This window comes from Anomalospiza imberbis, chromosome 29 (assembly GCF_031753505.1).
Source record: "Anomalospiza imberbis isolate Cuckoo-Finch-1a 21T00152 chromosome 29, ASM3175350v1, whole genome shotgun sequence".
Taxonomy (NCBI): domain Eukaryota; kingdom Metazoa; phylum Chordata; class Aves; order Passeriformes; family Viduidae; genus Anomalospiza; species Anomalospiza imberbis.
This window is the reverse complement of record NC_089709.1, coordinates 1679174-1695197: the sequence shown is the minus strand read 5'-3', so window position 1 is coordinate 1695197 and position 16024 is coordinate 1679174. Positions and strand designations below refer to the sequence as shown.

Below are 16024 nucleotides of genomic sequence, written 5' to 3'. Positions count from 1 at the left end.
ACCAGAAAGAAGAAGGGTCCATTGTTCTTCTCAGGGTAGAAAACACTCACAGCTCCAGAGAGCTCCACAGGAAGGTTACAGTCAGAAATTGTCACCCAGCTGTCAGTGTGAGGGGGCTGTCCTGTGGGTCCTGGCGAGGAGGTGGAATGGAGCATAGGCAGCGTCAGCCAGAGCCTGCATAACGAACCTCCCCACACTGGCATCTGCCTGGCGAGGTTTGGCAATCGTGAGAGGGGCAGGGGGCGAGGGGAGTGCCCCAGGGAGAAGAACTCTCCCTCCGGTGTCTCCGTTGCTTCAGTGCTTCTGACTTGGTGTTTTGTTTTGTTTTGTTTTCAAATGTGAAGACCTGAGATTGAGCGTGGGTTTTCCGTCTGCCACCGGACGCCATGGCACAGGCTGGCCCAAGGCATCACCTTCTGTCCCCTTCCTTCACCACGTGTAGAGGCACCTGAACGGGGATGCAATTCCCGATACCAAGGCGTTGGCAAAGCTCCGAGCGTTGCTCGGCACTGCTGGCCCCACTGGCTCCAGCTGAAGGGTCCTGCAGCGGTTCAAGGACCAGAAGAAAGTTCACAGAGACCTCATGATCTGTGTGGAAATGCTTCCCCTGTCCACGGTGGGGCTGAGGGGCTGTGTTTTAGCAGCTGCTTGAGCTCGTGTAAGGGGTGGGGAAGGAGGTGGAGCTGACCCCAATGGGGCTCTCAGAGAGAGGTGTTTGGGGGGTGCCCACGGGCACACCAACCCCCCGGGCCTCCAGGATGGCGGTGAGCAGGCGCTGCTGCTGCTGGCGCAGCATGTCAGCCATCAGCAGGGGCAGGGAGTTGAAGCTGGCACTGAGCTGCTCCAGCTTGGATTCCAGGCCGCTGATCTGCTTTTCCAGGTCCTCGCTGCGGTCGTTTAGCTCTGTGATGAGGTCGTACATCACGTTCTGCATCTGGGGAGGGGACAGTGGCGGGGTTAGTGCCATGGCTGGAGGGGTTAGTGCCACTGCTGCTAGCAGAACTCACCCCTTTACCCCTTTCTGCCCTGAGAGCTGCCCCATCTCAGCCCACCCCAGGCTCTCCAAGGGTTCTGCGACTGCAGTTTGGCTCATCCCTGGCCATCAAAGTGAGGAAACTCTGCTGGCCCTGTGCTGCTGAGCAGTGGGATTCCTTGCAAAAAGGGTTGCAGGGAACTCCTGGCTCATGGATGTGTATCTCCTGCTTTGCAAGGGCAGCCATCCCACAGCAGCTATTCCTTGCTGACATTTACTGAGTCGGAGCATTTTGCGGTCAGCCAAGTCTGCTTTAGTTATTCCGAGTGAAGAGAAACACTCAGTCTGGCCAAGCCACAGGGTTCCTGTGGGACTTGCCTTTGAGAGGTCGACAAGGGTGTTGGCTTGGTCACTCAGCTTCCTCTGCTCCATCTTCACGCTCCGTAACCTGGGGAGAAGGAAAGAGCACATGGCTGTACTCCCTCCCCTCGTTCAAACTGCATCTGGAGACCTGCCTGCATCTTGGGCAATGGAAAACTGCCCCCACACCCCTGCCAGGGACAGGACCCTGGTTTATCTGGAGCTCAGTCTGCCCCCAGCCCACTGCACAGCCTCTTACTGGTGGATGGCTTGTAGGAATTTCCTCTGGTGCTTTCTGACTTTAGCATGGTCGATCTTCTTCAGCAGCTTGGTGTGCTTGTAGATGAGCCATGTTTCCCGCAGGACGTTGGCCGCCGCGTTCTTGATCTGAAAAGGAAGAGTGGCTGCAGGTCACCAGCCATGTGGGATCTCACAGAGACACCGGTCTGGCTCTGCCCTGAGCCAGTGTTGCTCACGACCTGCTTCAGCTGGAGCGAGGCGCTCGGCTTTGCACCCTCTCCTGGACTGTCCCGAGGGATGAGGGGCAGCTCAAGCAGGAGTAAGAGAAGGCAGAGCTGTTGGTCCCTGGTGCACCCACATCCCAGTCCTGCTCTGCACTCATGCTCCAGCACTTGGCTCTTTGCCTACACACAATGTTGCACTATAAGTCTCAAAAAAAAAAAAATCCCCAATTTTTTCTTGATTCCTGCACCCGTCTGCCAATCCTGACAGGTCCCAGTTGTGCTGCCGGCACTGGGACGTGACTTCCTCAGACTCTCTGGCTAAACTGCAGCTCGGCTGCTCACTCCAGGAGGAACTGGCCCCCATCTGCCTGGCACGGAGCCTGCACATCCGTATCAATGGCCAGTGCAGCGGGGCTGACCAGCTGTTTTGCATTCCCAGCCTGGTCACACCAAGGCCCTGACTTCTCCTGGAGTGTCAGGGCTTTGTCTGGGGCTCTGCTCTCTGGGGTGAAGTGGGTGCCCTGCTTGCATCCCACCACTGGTTGCCTTTCCAAGGGCTGCACTGATGCTCGTTTTGCCACCACCCCCTCTAAAACACATTCTAGTGTGCAGGGCCCATTATATGCCACGCTACTGTTGGTTGGCTGATGCTTTGCCAGGATGAGACTGCCAAGACCAGCGACCTCCTGCTGCTCCAGGATGTGCTACCAGGGCTGTGACACCAGCCCCTGGTATGACAGCGACCCCATGAACACGCCACTGCAGGCTCTGGGTCCCTCCTCAGGGGACCCTCACAGTGTGGTTCTTATCTGTGGTGGGCGCTGAATCACTGAAATCCAGTTATCTTCCTGACAACAAGAGGAGTGGGATCATGCTCAGGAAGAGGAGGGAGTATGCTCCCAAAATCGCCTAAATCCCTGGAAGAGAGCTGCTGCTCTTTGTCTCAGTGTAACACTTGTGCCTGCGCAATATCCACAGCACCTGGACAACTCCCTCAGCAGTGAGTACCTGCAGGACCCACATCCAAAGGTGCCAACACCTTCCTCTCCTGTTGTAGCTTCACTCAGAGATGCTGGCACCTTCTTCCACTGTGGTACCCACAGGATCCAGAGGTGCTGACACCTCCCTCCTGCCATGGCAGCCCAAATCCCCAGCTCCTGGCACACAGCAATGGCCCCACTCCTGCTGTCCCCCGTGGCACCTTACCCGCTTCGTCAGTTGTGTGTCCATCATGAAGTTGTGGACGTGCTTCTCAGCTTTGGTGAGCTCCAGCTTCCTGGCCACCACAGCCACCACCAGTGCTGTACATCCAGCACCCTGTGCAGGGACATCAGTTGGGGAAACAGTTTGTCTCTGTTTTGCAACACCAGCACTCCCACCCTCACCCTTGCAAACTGCTAATTAATTAAAGCTACCTGTCCTCCCCATTATCCTAGCAAGAAGATCTTACAGAGCCTGGGTGTCCTTGAGTGGCTGATGATGGGCTCTGTAACTAACAGGAGAGGCCAGGGCTGTTAACAAGGTCAGCAGTGGTCAGTGGTGAGCCTGTGCCACTGCAGGCCAGGGATCTGCCCCGTGCCAGTGTCCTGTGGGATGGGGAACCCTCCACTCCCAAGAGAGGTCTGGGCTGGGAGAGCAGTGGGGAAGCACCAGGCAACACGGGTGAGAGAAGTGGCCCCAAATCAGGACCCTTCAAATTGCCACATATCCCAACTGCACCAGCTGGGAACTCCCTTATCCCAGCAGTTAGGACCACACGAGTGTGGCAGCCACCATCTCCAGTGCACATCTGTGCCGAGGTGCTCTTTCCAGAGCGTCCCTGCTGTGCTCCTGAGCCGTGCCCGCTGCTGCTCCTACCAGCTGGGTCGCTTCCCCCTGCTGCTCTGGCAGAGTGCTGTCAGCCTGGCAAGCTCTCCTTAGAGAGTCATTAATTAACCTGATACCCTGAATCCTTCCTCAAAGGGCCTGCTGCACTCTCTCGACTGCCACCACCTCTCCCTGGATGAGCGACTACCCCTGGTGCTGACTGGGGAAGCCCAGCAAAGCCTCCAACCCCAGTGGGCGTGGGGGTCTCCATTCCCAGGGGTTGGGGGCACTGTACTGGGTGTGGGGGGACACTTTGACAGACGGTGTCTCACTTCAAAGTCACCACTGGCTGGGGGAGAGTTCTGGGAGCCTGCAGCACCGGAATCCCCTCGGCTGAGCCAGCAGCTCCTCCTCTGCTGGCAATTGCTGCGTCACCCCCATCCACAGGGATTTTCTCCCTTGCTTGGCTCCCACCAATAACCCACCAGCTCCCACTAGCCTTGCTGCAGCCGACCTCGTCCAAGACAGATCAAAGACTTGCAGATAATACAGGATGAATACCTCTTGTGGAGCCTCCCCAGCTGATGGCACTCATGGGGCGTCAGCTCGGTCTGCCCTAGCTGGGAGGAGGGATGGCTCCATCCCCAGGGCCTGGAGCTGAGGTGGGCAGAGCCGGGGTGCTGATGGCTGGGGTGGATCTGTGGAGGAGCTGTGACCATAGGGCCCCCAGCTGCTCCTTCAGCAGCCCTGGCTGGAAAGTCCCACAAGCCAGGAGATCTCGTGGTGGGCTTCTTGGGGCAGGTACGCTGGAGGCACTGGAGAATGGTGACCTTCTGGCCACAAGGAAAGGAACCCATGGCAGATGGGCAATGGAAGCCAGATGGTTTGGACCAGCATGGCCAAGGGATGCTCAGGTGCCCTTCTGCTCCCTGACTCCATTGAAGGTCCTCCACCCTTACTGAATGCAGGTCCAAATCCACCCCAAATTCATCAGCTGAGACAACTCTATCAAATTCCAGGCTATGAGACCTCAGAGCTGAAGTCATTAGGCCTTGTACTTTGACAAAACAGCTGAGAAACAGGCCCTGGTAAATTCCAGTGGCCCTGCCTCTGCGATGGAGACAGGCAGAATGGAAACCAGCTTGGCATGACCCTTACCATGATGCCAGTGAGCAGGCAGACTCCCTTCCCACAGTAGGTGTGTGGGACCATGTCCCCATAGCCGATGGAGAGGAAGGTGATGGAGATGAGCCACATAGCACCCAGGAAGTTGCTGGTTACATCCTGCTGGTCATGGTACCTGCCAAGGAGACAGGGACATCAGTGTCACAGCAGGGGACAGGGATGGATGTGGCAGAAATGGGGGTACCTGGGCACAGTGGCTCCCCCAGCACGGGCTGTGCTGGGGTACAGGATTAACAACGCAGTAGGATGTGCCATAGTAGCAGCGGTTGCACAATTTCCGGCACTGGAAAACCCACATGGACAAAGTGAGAGCAAAATCTCAGTGGAAAGGGCTTCTGCTTTCAGTCAGACCTGTCACCACATCCCAGTCCTGTTGTGTGTCCCCGGTGTCATGCGGCGCTGCAGCGAGAACTGGCTGATGGGAGAAAGAGCTGTGGCTCTGCAAAGGCCCTGACCACAGCAGCTCATCGTTGGCATCCTCCCCTGCATCCCACTGGTGCCACAGCCTGGGCTGTGGCACTCCAGAAGGCAGAGCTGCCAGCAGCCACAGCAGAACTGCTGGGGATGGATCCTGTCGAGCCTCTGGCACGCGCTTGGCTTTCAGGAACAGAGGAACAGCTCACACGCTCAAGACACAGCACATGTGGAGTGGCTGCAGCTTTGGGAATGCTGCAAATTTTCCAGGTCCCTGCTGGGATGTGAGGTCAACGACCACTCTGGCTGTCCCAGACATTGGCTGTGGCTCTTCCAGCAAACACGCAACCAGGGGCCCCAGCTGCCTCCAGCTCCCCAGGGCTGGGCAAGCCCGGCCGTGCCATGCAGGTGTGATTCCCCAGGGATGTAGTGCTGACTCCTGGCAGGGAACAGGGCCTGGCCCAGTCTGCAGCAGGACTCAGCCCTAAGCTGGCAGGGCCAGGCAGTGCCTTTACCCCTCTATGAACAGGATGGTTGTTCTCCTGCCTCCCTGGCAGGCTTCTCCCAGCCTCTTCACAGAATCCGGAGAGGGAAAACAGATGGAGCTTTTGGCAATCCCAACTCCAAGATCATCACTCGCAGAGCAGTTGGGTTTTCTCCTCTTCTGAAATGTTTTTCCCTCAGCTGGAGACTCAAATGAGGTCCTGGTGCAGGAGAAAGCACTCTCAGCCATGGTGAGGCTCACTCTGGGCAGGGTTGGGCAGGGGAGCTAGAGCCCATAACCACAGTGGCACTCCCCAAAATTCCAGCACCAGCAGTGGGGCACACACAATTATCCTGTCCAGTGTCTTCTCCTGAGGAGAGCTGAGCCCACCTCATCCCACAGGGTGGAATGTCCTGAGGGGACAACCCCAAGAACACCACGCTGGACAAGGGGGTTTCACAGAGGGACATTTTCTCTTCTGAGTAGCACTTTGAGCAAGGATTGATAAACCAGAGGGGTTGGCACATGCCACGGCCGGCGCGGGCAGAAAGAGGGGCCACACCGAGGGATGCTGCAATCAAGTCAGAGACCAGCACCGCTTTCTGTCGTCCCCTTGCCTGCCTGCTCCCTCTGGTGCCACAGCCACCCTCACCGCTGTGGCAGCTGTGAGCATCACCCTACCGCCCTGCCAAGCGCTGTGGCAGCACCACCTCGGCTGAGCCGAGCCCACCGCGCTGGGCAGCCCCAGCCGGTGCCCAGGGCCGGCTGCACGAACGGGCACGCGTGCGGGCACCGCGTGCGCGCCGTCGGGCCGGGCCGGCAGCGCCGGCGGCAGCGCAGGCACCGCGGGCGGGCGGCGGTGCGCGGTGGCCGGGCGAGCGGGCGAGGTTGCTAAGCGACTCGCTGCCTTCGGGAGGATGCTGCTGCCCCCACAGACACCGAGACCACACCAAGACGACGTGGCAACCCCAGTCTTGGAGAGGCACCACCGCCTCTAAACTGCCCGGGCCCAGTGGGTGCTGGTTGGGAATGGTCCTGCAAACCGCAGCAAACTGTTTTCCAGTGCCAGTGTGGACAGGGGGACGCATCCTGGGTAGCCCTCGTGGGAGCTGTGTGACCCCCAGGGCTGGTGCATCCACAAGGGATCCCTCACACATGGAGCGTGTCCCAGGGGTTCTGCATTCCCCCAGTCCTGCATCCCCCAGGACTGACGCATCTCCAGCCCACCTGGGTTCTCTTCTGCCTCTCGGTACATAGAGGGAGGTGATGGCAACTGCGGTGCCAATGATCTGCAGTGCCTCGTCTGCATAATTTCTGGGTTTTTTTGTTCCTAATAGTTCTTCATTGCATCTTCCAGCCCAAGCCTTGCCGGGTGTTGGATTACCCTCCTGTGTGTGTCCTGGGTGCCTGTCCGCCTGCTCCCTGTTTAGGAGGCATAAACCACAATTTCTCAAACACAATTAGGCAGTGCCTGAGCATCCAGCTCATAAGGAGAGCATCATTAAGGGAGGCAGGAAGGCAAATGCAGCCAGTAAAAGCTCATAAAATCTCAGTGTGCTGTCCCACACCACCACTGCCACAGCATTTACAGCTGCCCTAATGCCCCTTTGCAGCGTGACCAGAGCAACGGGTCCCACCCTGAGGAAGAGGGGGAGTGGCCTTCCTCTCACTTTGAAAGCAGTCTCGAAGCAATCTGGGTGTCCCAGGTAACCCTGGGGTGCCACTTGGTGTGATCCCTCGCACCTTAGTTCCAAAGATGACTCAAAGCTGCCACAACAGGACAGCTTGTGGAGGACCTGCCCTCCCTTCCCCAGGTGCTGCTGGCAGCCTGCACTGTGGCTGTGGAGAAAACCTTCTGGCACAGCACTGGGATGCCGCCACCACAGCCCCCTGGTTCCCCCAGTAGACAAAGAGTGGTGGCAGGTCCCTGAGAGATGGAGGTGCAGTGATACCCACCAGGCTGGTCGCCACAGCAACCCCGGTGCTGAGCACGCTGAGGCTGGCATGATGCCACCGAGCTGTGGGTATGTCACCACAGAGTTGTCATGGCAGTCAGTTGCAGCGATGCTAGAGCCTGAGCCAGGCCCTGTCACTTCACCATCAGCACCTCTGGCCCCTCCCCATACACAGCCCCCAGCTCCCACCATTCTCCTTGTCCCCCACCCATACTCCTGGAGCTTCTGGCACCACACATGTCCTCTTGCACAGGGACCCTGCCTGGCTTAGGCACTGCGCTGAGAGGACAGGGCTGACCTTGCTCTGCTTCCTGCCTGTGCAGACAGTTTATCATCTGGTAACGGCAGGGCTCAGCGGAGGGAACCCGTGGCCACTGAGGCCCCAGAGCCCTGCACCCCTCCTCCAGGGTGTTGGGACATCGCATCTCCATTGAGAATTCCAAACTGCCATGAATCCCAAACCACAAACTGCTGAGCTTCCAGAGCCACTGCACATCATCATGCATTCCTGAAGTGCTGCACATCCTGAACCACAGAGTGTTCCAAACCTCCACGCATCCCAAACTGCTCGTCATGCTCACATCCTGAACTCCTGAGCATCCCAAACCTCCATGCATCCTGAACCTATGTGTGTCCTTAACAGCCGAGCATCCCAAACCACCAGGCATTCCCAAGTGCTGAGCATCCTGCACTGCCACAAACCCCGAACCACTGCTCATTCCAAACGCTGTGAATCCCAAAGCACCACGCATCCCAAACCCCCTCTCACCTCTCACACACACGGACCGTCCATGCAGCGATGATCCAGAGGGAAATGCTGAAGACCAGCAGCACGGTCCCAGGGCAGATGGTCATGAGCGTCTTCATGACGAAGCGGGTGTTGAAGTTAATCTTGTTGAGTGCCCCAATGCTGCGCGAGGAGGCGTCGGTGAAGAGCTTGCTGTGCAGCAGCATCACCCGAGCAATCAGGTAGAGGCGCAGGAACATGGGGATAGAGAGGATGATGTCCACATCAGCCTCTGCCCGAGATGGTGTGTAGGAGAAAGCCAGGCGAGCTGTCCAGAAAAATTTGTACTCCCCAGGGATGGGGTGTATGGCACAAACCAGCATCTCCAGGCTGATGTAGAGGATGCGCTCGTACGTCATCGCTATCCGCCAGTCATCAGCTCCATTGTCGATCACAAAGAGCTGCCAGGATGCAAAACCACACGGTTACCAGTGGCCCCACACCAGTTGCCCACTGGCATCCCTCCCTCCATAGGCAGTGGGGGATGGAGGAGCTGGGTGTGGCTCAGCCAGAAGCGCTGGGGATGGAGGGAGAAGGAAAACATGGGAATGTCACCACCAACCTCTCTGCTGCCCTGCTAGTGTGTGTCAGGGATGGCCATGTTGCAGGGGACACCAAGAGCTTTAGGGTGCCTAGCCTTGAGCACACACCCAGGCACAGCATGGGGACAGCTCACTCAAAGTCTGGCTGGCAGGAGCCCACCTCCCGGAATGCCCCCCTCATCCAGGCCACAGAAATGGGCAAGCCGTGGTGCCACAGAGCACCAGCACGAGTCACCCCAGTCCCTCTGCTCCTGGCGTTGCACTGATTTCACTGACAGTCATCACACCCTGAGTGCCAGGGCAATATCTGGGCAGTGAACACCACAGTCAGAGCATCCAGCTGCTGGCGGAGATGGGATTCAGTTGTCATGGCAACTGACGGTTCATCCTGGGTACAGCAGCTCCTCTCCCATCATCAGTGTTGGAGTTGGGGGTCTCTGCAGGAGCTGGGGAGATGGCAGCTCAGTTGGCCTCTCTGGGATGCCACCAGAGCCCTGGGAGTCACCCAGCCTCGGCAGCGCTGTCCTGAGGCTGCCATCGGCTTCTCCCTGGTGTGACAGGGACACCAGCATCACCCACAGCAGAAGGGACGTGCTCAGGGCCTCTCTGCAAGCAGCACTTGGCAAAGAAACCACCAGGAAGGGATCCAAGGGGGATGTGGCAGCTGGTGCCGCTGTCCGTGTCCTCAATCCTGCAAGCACGAGGCGATGCTGGCTTGCTCACAGACCCGGGGCTGCACACAGCCCGGGCAGCGGATGAGAGGTGGGTGGGGAGCATGGCCCCAGCTGGCCCTGAGCCCAGGAACAACCCTCTTGCCCTGTCAGAGGCCCCAGTACACCTGTGCCAGCCGCCTTGCTAGCACGGCATGGCATTTGGGGCTCTCCCTGGGGATGGCAGGAGCCACTGGCACTGACTCACGGAGTGGCTGTCCCAGCCACCTCCCTTTCTGTAGGGAAAACTCTGCTCCTTTTAGCTGCTTTGTTTGAGAAATTGTTTACAAAAATGCTCCAAGCTGTCAAGGGAGATCCTCAGGCATTTAGCAAGCTGACAGCCTATTCCTTCCTGGAAAAGGGTGTTAAAATAAACAAATTAGCAAGCGGGAAAAGGCAGGAGCCTTTTGACTGTATGATGGGGAGTTGCCACAGGCCAGGGAAGGGAAGGAGCAAGATTTGGGCAGGATTCCCCTGAGCCAGCCCCTCTCCATTCTGTACCTGTAAAGCATCAATGTGGGTTTCCATGGAAACCTAGCGTGTTTCAGTGGTACCCAAGGGGGCATTTCCCAACACATCCAGCATCACTGGCTCCAGCAGGGCAAGGAAGAAGAGTGCTGGCCACCGCATCTCCGGAAAAACAAAGCCCAAGGAAAGCTACCAAGACACCTCATGAGGATCTAAAGTTTCACCAGTAGCCTAAACAGCTCCAGGCACTCCAAGCACAGGCACCAGGGCTCCCTGCCCCTCCACAACACCTTGGCAGGAGCTGGCAGCATTGCCAGCACTGCTCTCCTTCACGTGTTGTGATGATAATGTGGTGCTGGCAGAGGATGGCATGTTCTGCTCTGGGCACCAGAGACATCATTGGGGTGCCGAGTGATGCCTCAGCCCCAGAGAAACTGAGGCACGGGGAAGACCTTCAAAGGACTAATTAACACAAGTAGTAGGATGATAGAATCACAGACTGGTTTGGGTTGAACAGGACCTTAAAGCTCATCTCCTTCCACCCACTGCCATGGGCAGGGACGCCTTCCACTATCCCAGGTTGCTCCAAACTCCATTCAACCTGGCCTTGAACACTTCCAGTGATGAGGCAGCCGCAGCTTCTCTGGGCAAGCGAGGAAGAGGGAATCCTGAGGGAAGAGGCTGAAGTCATTGTTTCCCAGAGGCTGGGAGGTCTGACAAGTGCCGTGGCCAGGTGAGCACAGTCCCCCACCTTGGCCAAGAGGTACAAGAAGTTGAGGATTTACAACTCTGGCAGCCCCATTCAATTTTTATTGGATTATCAGCAATTTCTTTATAACACTTTATAACACTTAGGGCAATGAACAACCAGCACAACTTTGAGTTGTGGAATTAGATATCAAACACATCTAATTCCCTGTCTTGACAGTGTAACTGGCCTGGCAGAGCAGCTGGGATCATGGTGGGGATCATGGTGGGGCTCAGTCCCCACGTGCAGAGGGACAGCAGTGGGACGCTGGCTCTGGTCAAGGCAGGAGAGGTAGGATGACCTGTGTGCTGCCTGGGTGGATATTGTGTTTGCACAACCCACTGCCAGGAACAACAAGCAGAGGAAACAGTGAGCACCAAGGGCACAGCTCACCCGGCTGACCCCAGCCACCGTCATCCTGGGGTAAATATTATTCCAGCAAGAAGCAGAGCTCTCAAATATTTGCACTGAGCAACTCACCCCCAGGCTTGATCCCCATGGGGGCAGGCTGAGCTGGAGTGGGGACTGAGGCAGGCATGCAGTGGGATGCTGCTGCCAGCCCCTACATGGCAAAGCCCCTCTGTCCCCCAGCCCCAGGAGGGACAAGGTGGGATTATGGTGCACTCAGGGCCAGGGGCTTTGACATCCCTTTCCAGGATGCTCCTTCTCCTGACTGGTGATTCATTCCTCCCAGGTCCTAAACAGGCTGGCGTTGTGCCGAAGCTATGTTGCACAGGGAAGCACAGCCTTCCTGGAATAAACTGGGAGTCCTTTAACTTCCCAGGGAGGAAGAGAGTGTGCAGCCCTGATTAGGAAAGGATTTCGTGGCTTTCCTTGGCACTTTGACTGGCTTGAGCCCTTCCTGCCTGTAGTGTCCCCAAGCCACCAGCATATCTGCCCGGCACCTGGGGCTCAGACAGACCAAGAACTGCCCCCCAAGAACCCTCGCTGCCCCTCAAGACCCTGACAAAGAGGAAGGAGGCTCCAGGATGGAGCAGGATGTGAGCTCAGGTGCTGTGTCCCACTCAGGTGGTCGGCAAACCCCACAGCCCACCCCAGCAGCCCCCCCTCGCTAGGCACTGATGATGCCAGGACCTACCTGCACCTCCCGTGTGTGATAGGCGATGATGAGGCCCAGCAGGATGACGGTGGAGAGGCTTATAAGGCATTTCAGGGCCAGGGAGAACATGGAGTCCTGCAGGGTGAAAGCAGGGAAGGCATTAAGGGGCACACAGCTGTGGGAGTCTGCTGGCACTGGACTCCACACCCCAAAGAAAATACTGCCCCCAACACCTGCTATCCCCATCCTCAACGGCTCTTTTGCTGCCTCAGCTTCCCCCCTAAGCAGCTTGACCCAGTTGTAAGGGCACCATCAGAACCATCAGCACCACTGGCACCACTGCTACCACCAGCAAAAAGAATTGAAAACTCTTTTTTTAAATTCTGTTCTGCTGAGCGCAGTTCCCAACCTCCTCTCTGAGATGTGCAACGCCAGTGGCCCGGCCCCATCTAGCCTGAGCCCAGGATTATGGTATCCACACAGAAGATTTCACTAGACCCTCCAGCTAATTAGTCTTATGTAAATTAAACCAGCCCCTGATTCACCGATGGCTGAACTGGCGGGTCCCTGCTGGGAGAAGCAGGATTCACTGTTCCCTTCGGATGCTGGTAAACTCATGTGCGTGCCAGCCACAGCCCGGCCTCACCGATGCTTGGCCACTGGCAGCCCTTCGTTGGCAGCCCTCGTCGTCCCCAAACCAGCCCACCTTACCGCCCGTCCCACGGCTCCGTGCCATCCCCAGCATGGTGAGGCCTGGCACGCTCCTGGCCTGCTAAGACCCAGCACACTCATGGCATCCTATCCTTGGCTCCTCAGTGTGCTGGGCTGGCTCTGGCCTTGCTCGGCTCTCCCGCTTCCCCGTGCTCCTCATCCCCACGGGGTGTTTTGCACGCAGAGAAGGGACTATTTGCTGCGGAGGCGGCACCGCATTGTTAACGACTTGGCTCTGGCTGTGCAATTGTGTGGATATAATGGCTGGTGCTAAGAAAAGTGCTGTGACTAAACACCACTATTAACAGGCAAACTCCGGGCGGCATTGTGCCGAGGTGGCTCTGGCCAGACCCTTCCCAGGGGCACAAACCCTGCATGGGGCACCCACTGCCCCACCTGGCAAGTGTCACTCAGCGTGTGACAATGCCTCCTGCCTGAAGAGTCCTGTCAGGAAGAGCTGATCCCATCCCATGCTCCCAGCAAACAACATGGGGTCTGGGCCAAAGTGGGGAAGGACCTTGGCACCACTGGCACACGTCCTGCTGCACCGCACGGATGGCGGAACGCTTCAGTCTGCTGGTGCTGCACAGGTGGTGGCAAGCAGCAGGAGAGGCCCTGTCCTGCCCACGGGCAGGGAGCAGGCAAGGCAAACCCTGGCCAGCGTGTCCTTGCTTCCCAGCTCAGCCCTGGCACCCTCTGGCTGGGGCCATGGGGCAGGGCTGGAGCTGTGCTGACGTCCCCGTCTGCACAACGGCAGCCTAGCCCTGATCACAGGCACTCCCACACTCACGGGCACGTCCCTGCCGGTGAGTTCTGGTTTCTCACCGGGGGCTGCTGGGGATTTATACACAGCTGCTGCAAATCTGGCCAAGGAGCCTACGGAGGCCGGAGCCAGGGACTCTCCTGCAGCCTGTGGCCGTCAGCACAATTGTTTTGTGTCACAGTGGGGCAGGGGGCGCAGCAGCGTGTCTCAGCTGCTGCATGGCAGCAGCGCTGACTCACGGGGGTCTTCCCCAGCTGACACAGCAGCTCAGCGTGGTGGGGCCAGCGAGCATGGCAGCATTCTGCTGGCAGCTTGCTAAGGGTGGACAGTCCCCCTGGCGCCAGGCATGCAGGCACACGGAGCCTGCGAGGGTGGCTGCGACTCAACAGGTAGCAGATGCAGGTGGGGGATGGTGGTTTGGCTTTGCTCCTGCCACAGGGGAGTGGGAACCACCAGAAAAAGGCTCTGGCATTGGAGCATCTTTCTTTCTCGGCAAGGATGCCAGCTTGGCACCAAGGCATGCCCCTGCCTCAGACAGAGCAGTGGAACTGCTGCCCACAGCCCCCAGCATGCCCACTGACCCTGGCGGCCGTGGAAAGATGGGGCTCAGGAACCCCCAAACCAGGTGTGGAGGCAGCAGGTTCCCCCAAATCACAGGGACCCCCAGCGACATGCCTTCCCTCCTCCACCTCCTCTGCTCACCCTGCCCTCCCCACTGCCCGTGCCGGAGAAGGGCAGGAGGTGGTGAGCAGCCCCTGCCCACCCTGCTCCTTCCCCTCCACGGGCGGCACCCCACGGCGCGGGGACCCCCCAGCCCCCTCAGCAGCGCCGGCCCGCTGACGCCCATGGGTGCTGGTGGGGGTGCCGATGCCTTCCCCTCTCTGGATAAGTATAAATAACGTGACAGATGTCTATACAAAGAGTTATTCATATCGCTGCCAACCAGCGCAGCCCTGGATCAGGAGCTGGAAGGGACGTGGGGGGGGGGGGGGGGGGGGGGGAAGAATTATAAATAAAAGACACTGTCCTGCAAAAAAAAAAAAAAAAAAAAGGCGAAAAAAAAAAGGCAAAAAAAAAAAAAAAAAAGGCAGGAAGGGGTGTGGAGGAGGAGGCGGAGGAGGGAGGGGGTGCTTCGCTGCACGGCCGGGGGGCACAGTGCTTTTGAGGAGTGCACTGCCATGCCAGCAACAGGCACCACAAACCTCAGTGGGTCGGTGCCTGCTGCTGCAGGTGCATGGGGCAGGACTCGACAGAGCACCCGGACACCAGCACAAAGCCCCCGCGCCTCCAGCCGGGTGGTCACCCCGTCCAACACCTGTGGCTGCGGCATCCACTCAAGCTCTGGGAACATCCTGTCAGTCACCAGCCAGCCTGTCTGACCCTGTTCCACTCCAGATGGGCCAGACAGCTCCATATTTATCCCATGGGAGAGATGGGGCAAATGGCTCCGTGTTCGCCCCACCGGGCACCATCTGGTGCCACCAGCCCCGCACACACCCCCCTGGCCCCGCCGGTACCTTGGAGTAGAGCCCCCAGGAGAGCTCAGTCTCAATGACCATGACGACAATGCCAAACATGCCGAAGATGAGCGCGTAGTCACTGAGGCGCTTCCTCTTCTCGAACAGTGCCCGGCGGTGCCCAAGCCGGTAGCCAATGTTCTGTGCCTTGCGCTTGGGCCCCTTGGCAAAGGTGGTGGGGGCCGGGCGGGCGGGCGGGCGGGTGGGACGGTGGGTGGTGGGCGCATGGTTGTCCTCGCGTGAGACGACAATTTCAGGGGGTTCACCGGCCCCAAAGAGCTGCAGGGGTTGCGCCTCCGGCTCGGCCTCGATGAGGTTCCGTCGGGATGCGCTGAGTCGGCTGAGGGGCTTCATCACCCCCCCGCTGTACTTGCAGGAGCTCATGGCAATCTCGGTGAAGGGGTTGCTGTCCCGCCGATGAACCAAAGGGCTGGGCTGCCGGTGTTTGCTGCTAGCCACCCCAGAGCCCGCTGGGTGGTCGCCGAGGTTGAGCTGGCTGCCGTGGCGGGAGGAAGGGTGGAGGGCGGCGGGGGCGGCGGGAGGAGGAGGAGGGGCCCGTAACGACCCGGGCGAGGAGTGCAACAGGCTGTGCTGAAGCGGCGGCAGCGCGGAGGGCGGCGGCGGTGACCGTTCATCCCCCGGTAACGGGCAGGGACACCGACCATCCTCCTCCAAGTCCCCCACGCCCGAATCGTGGAGATGCCCCGATGTCTCCATGACGGCGGTACCGGCGCCGCTTTACAGGGCACCGGTTCCGCTTTGCTTGCCACCGGCCCCGTTCGCTGGATCATGAATGGGCTCCGTGCTCTCGCCGCTATCGCCGCCGCCGCCACCGCCCCCGCCGCTGCCGCTGGCCCGGCCCCGCAGCGCCATTGGCCACGCTGGGGCTCCCCGCAGGCTGACATCATCCCCGCCCGCTCCCCGCTTTGTATCTCCCCCCCCATCACACCCCCGGCTCCTGCATCTCTGCGGGGTCGTTCGGGACTTGTAGTGCTCCGGGCTGCGCCAGGCGCCAGCGCCCGAGCGCCCCGATGGGCAAGTCCCGACCGACCCCTCATTCGTTTAACCCATTGGGTT

At 58.9% G+C, this 16024-nt stretch overlaps 1 protein-coding gene across 2 annotated transcripts; it reads right to left on the bottom strand.

Annotated features, from left to right (window-relative positions):
- Nucleotides 1-312: 312 nt before the first annotated feature.
- Nucleotides 313-15882, bottom strand: KCNN3 (potassium calcium-activated channel subfamily N member 3). 2 transcript variants are annotated; one of them, XM_068174715.1, is made up of 8 exons: nt 14948-15882; nt 11996-12091; nt 8411-8829; nt 4762-4903; nt 3004-3114; nt 1593-1720; nt 1352-1421; nt 313-934 (listed from the first exon to the last, which is right to left on the bottom strand). In XM_068174715.1, exons 1-8 carry the CDS (start codon nt 15662-15664, stop codon nt 638-640), a joined length of 1980 nt encoding a protein of 659 aa, XP_068030816.1. In that variant the 5' UTR covers nt 15665-15882; the 3' UTR covers nt 313-637. The 2 variants fall into 2 exon arrangements, with proteins under 2 accessions (XP_068030816.1, XP_068030817.1); XM_068174716.1 differs by lacking the exons at nt 8411-8829; nt 11996-12091; nt 14948-15882 and adding an exon at nt 6914-7320.
- Nucleotides 15883-16024: the final 142 nt, after the last annotated feature.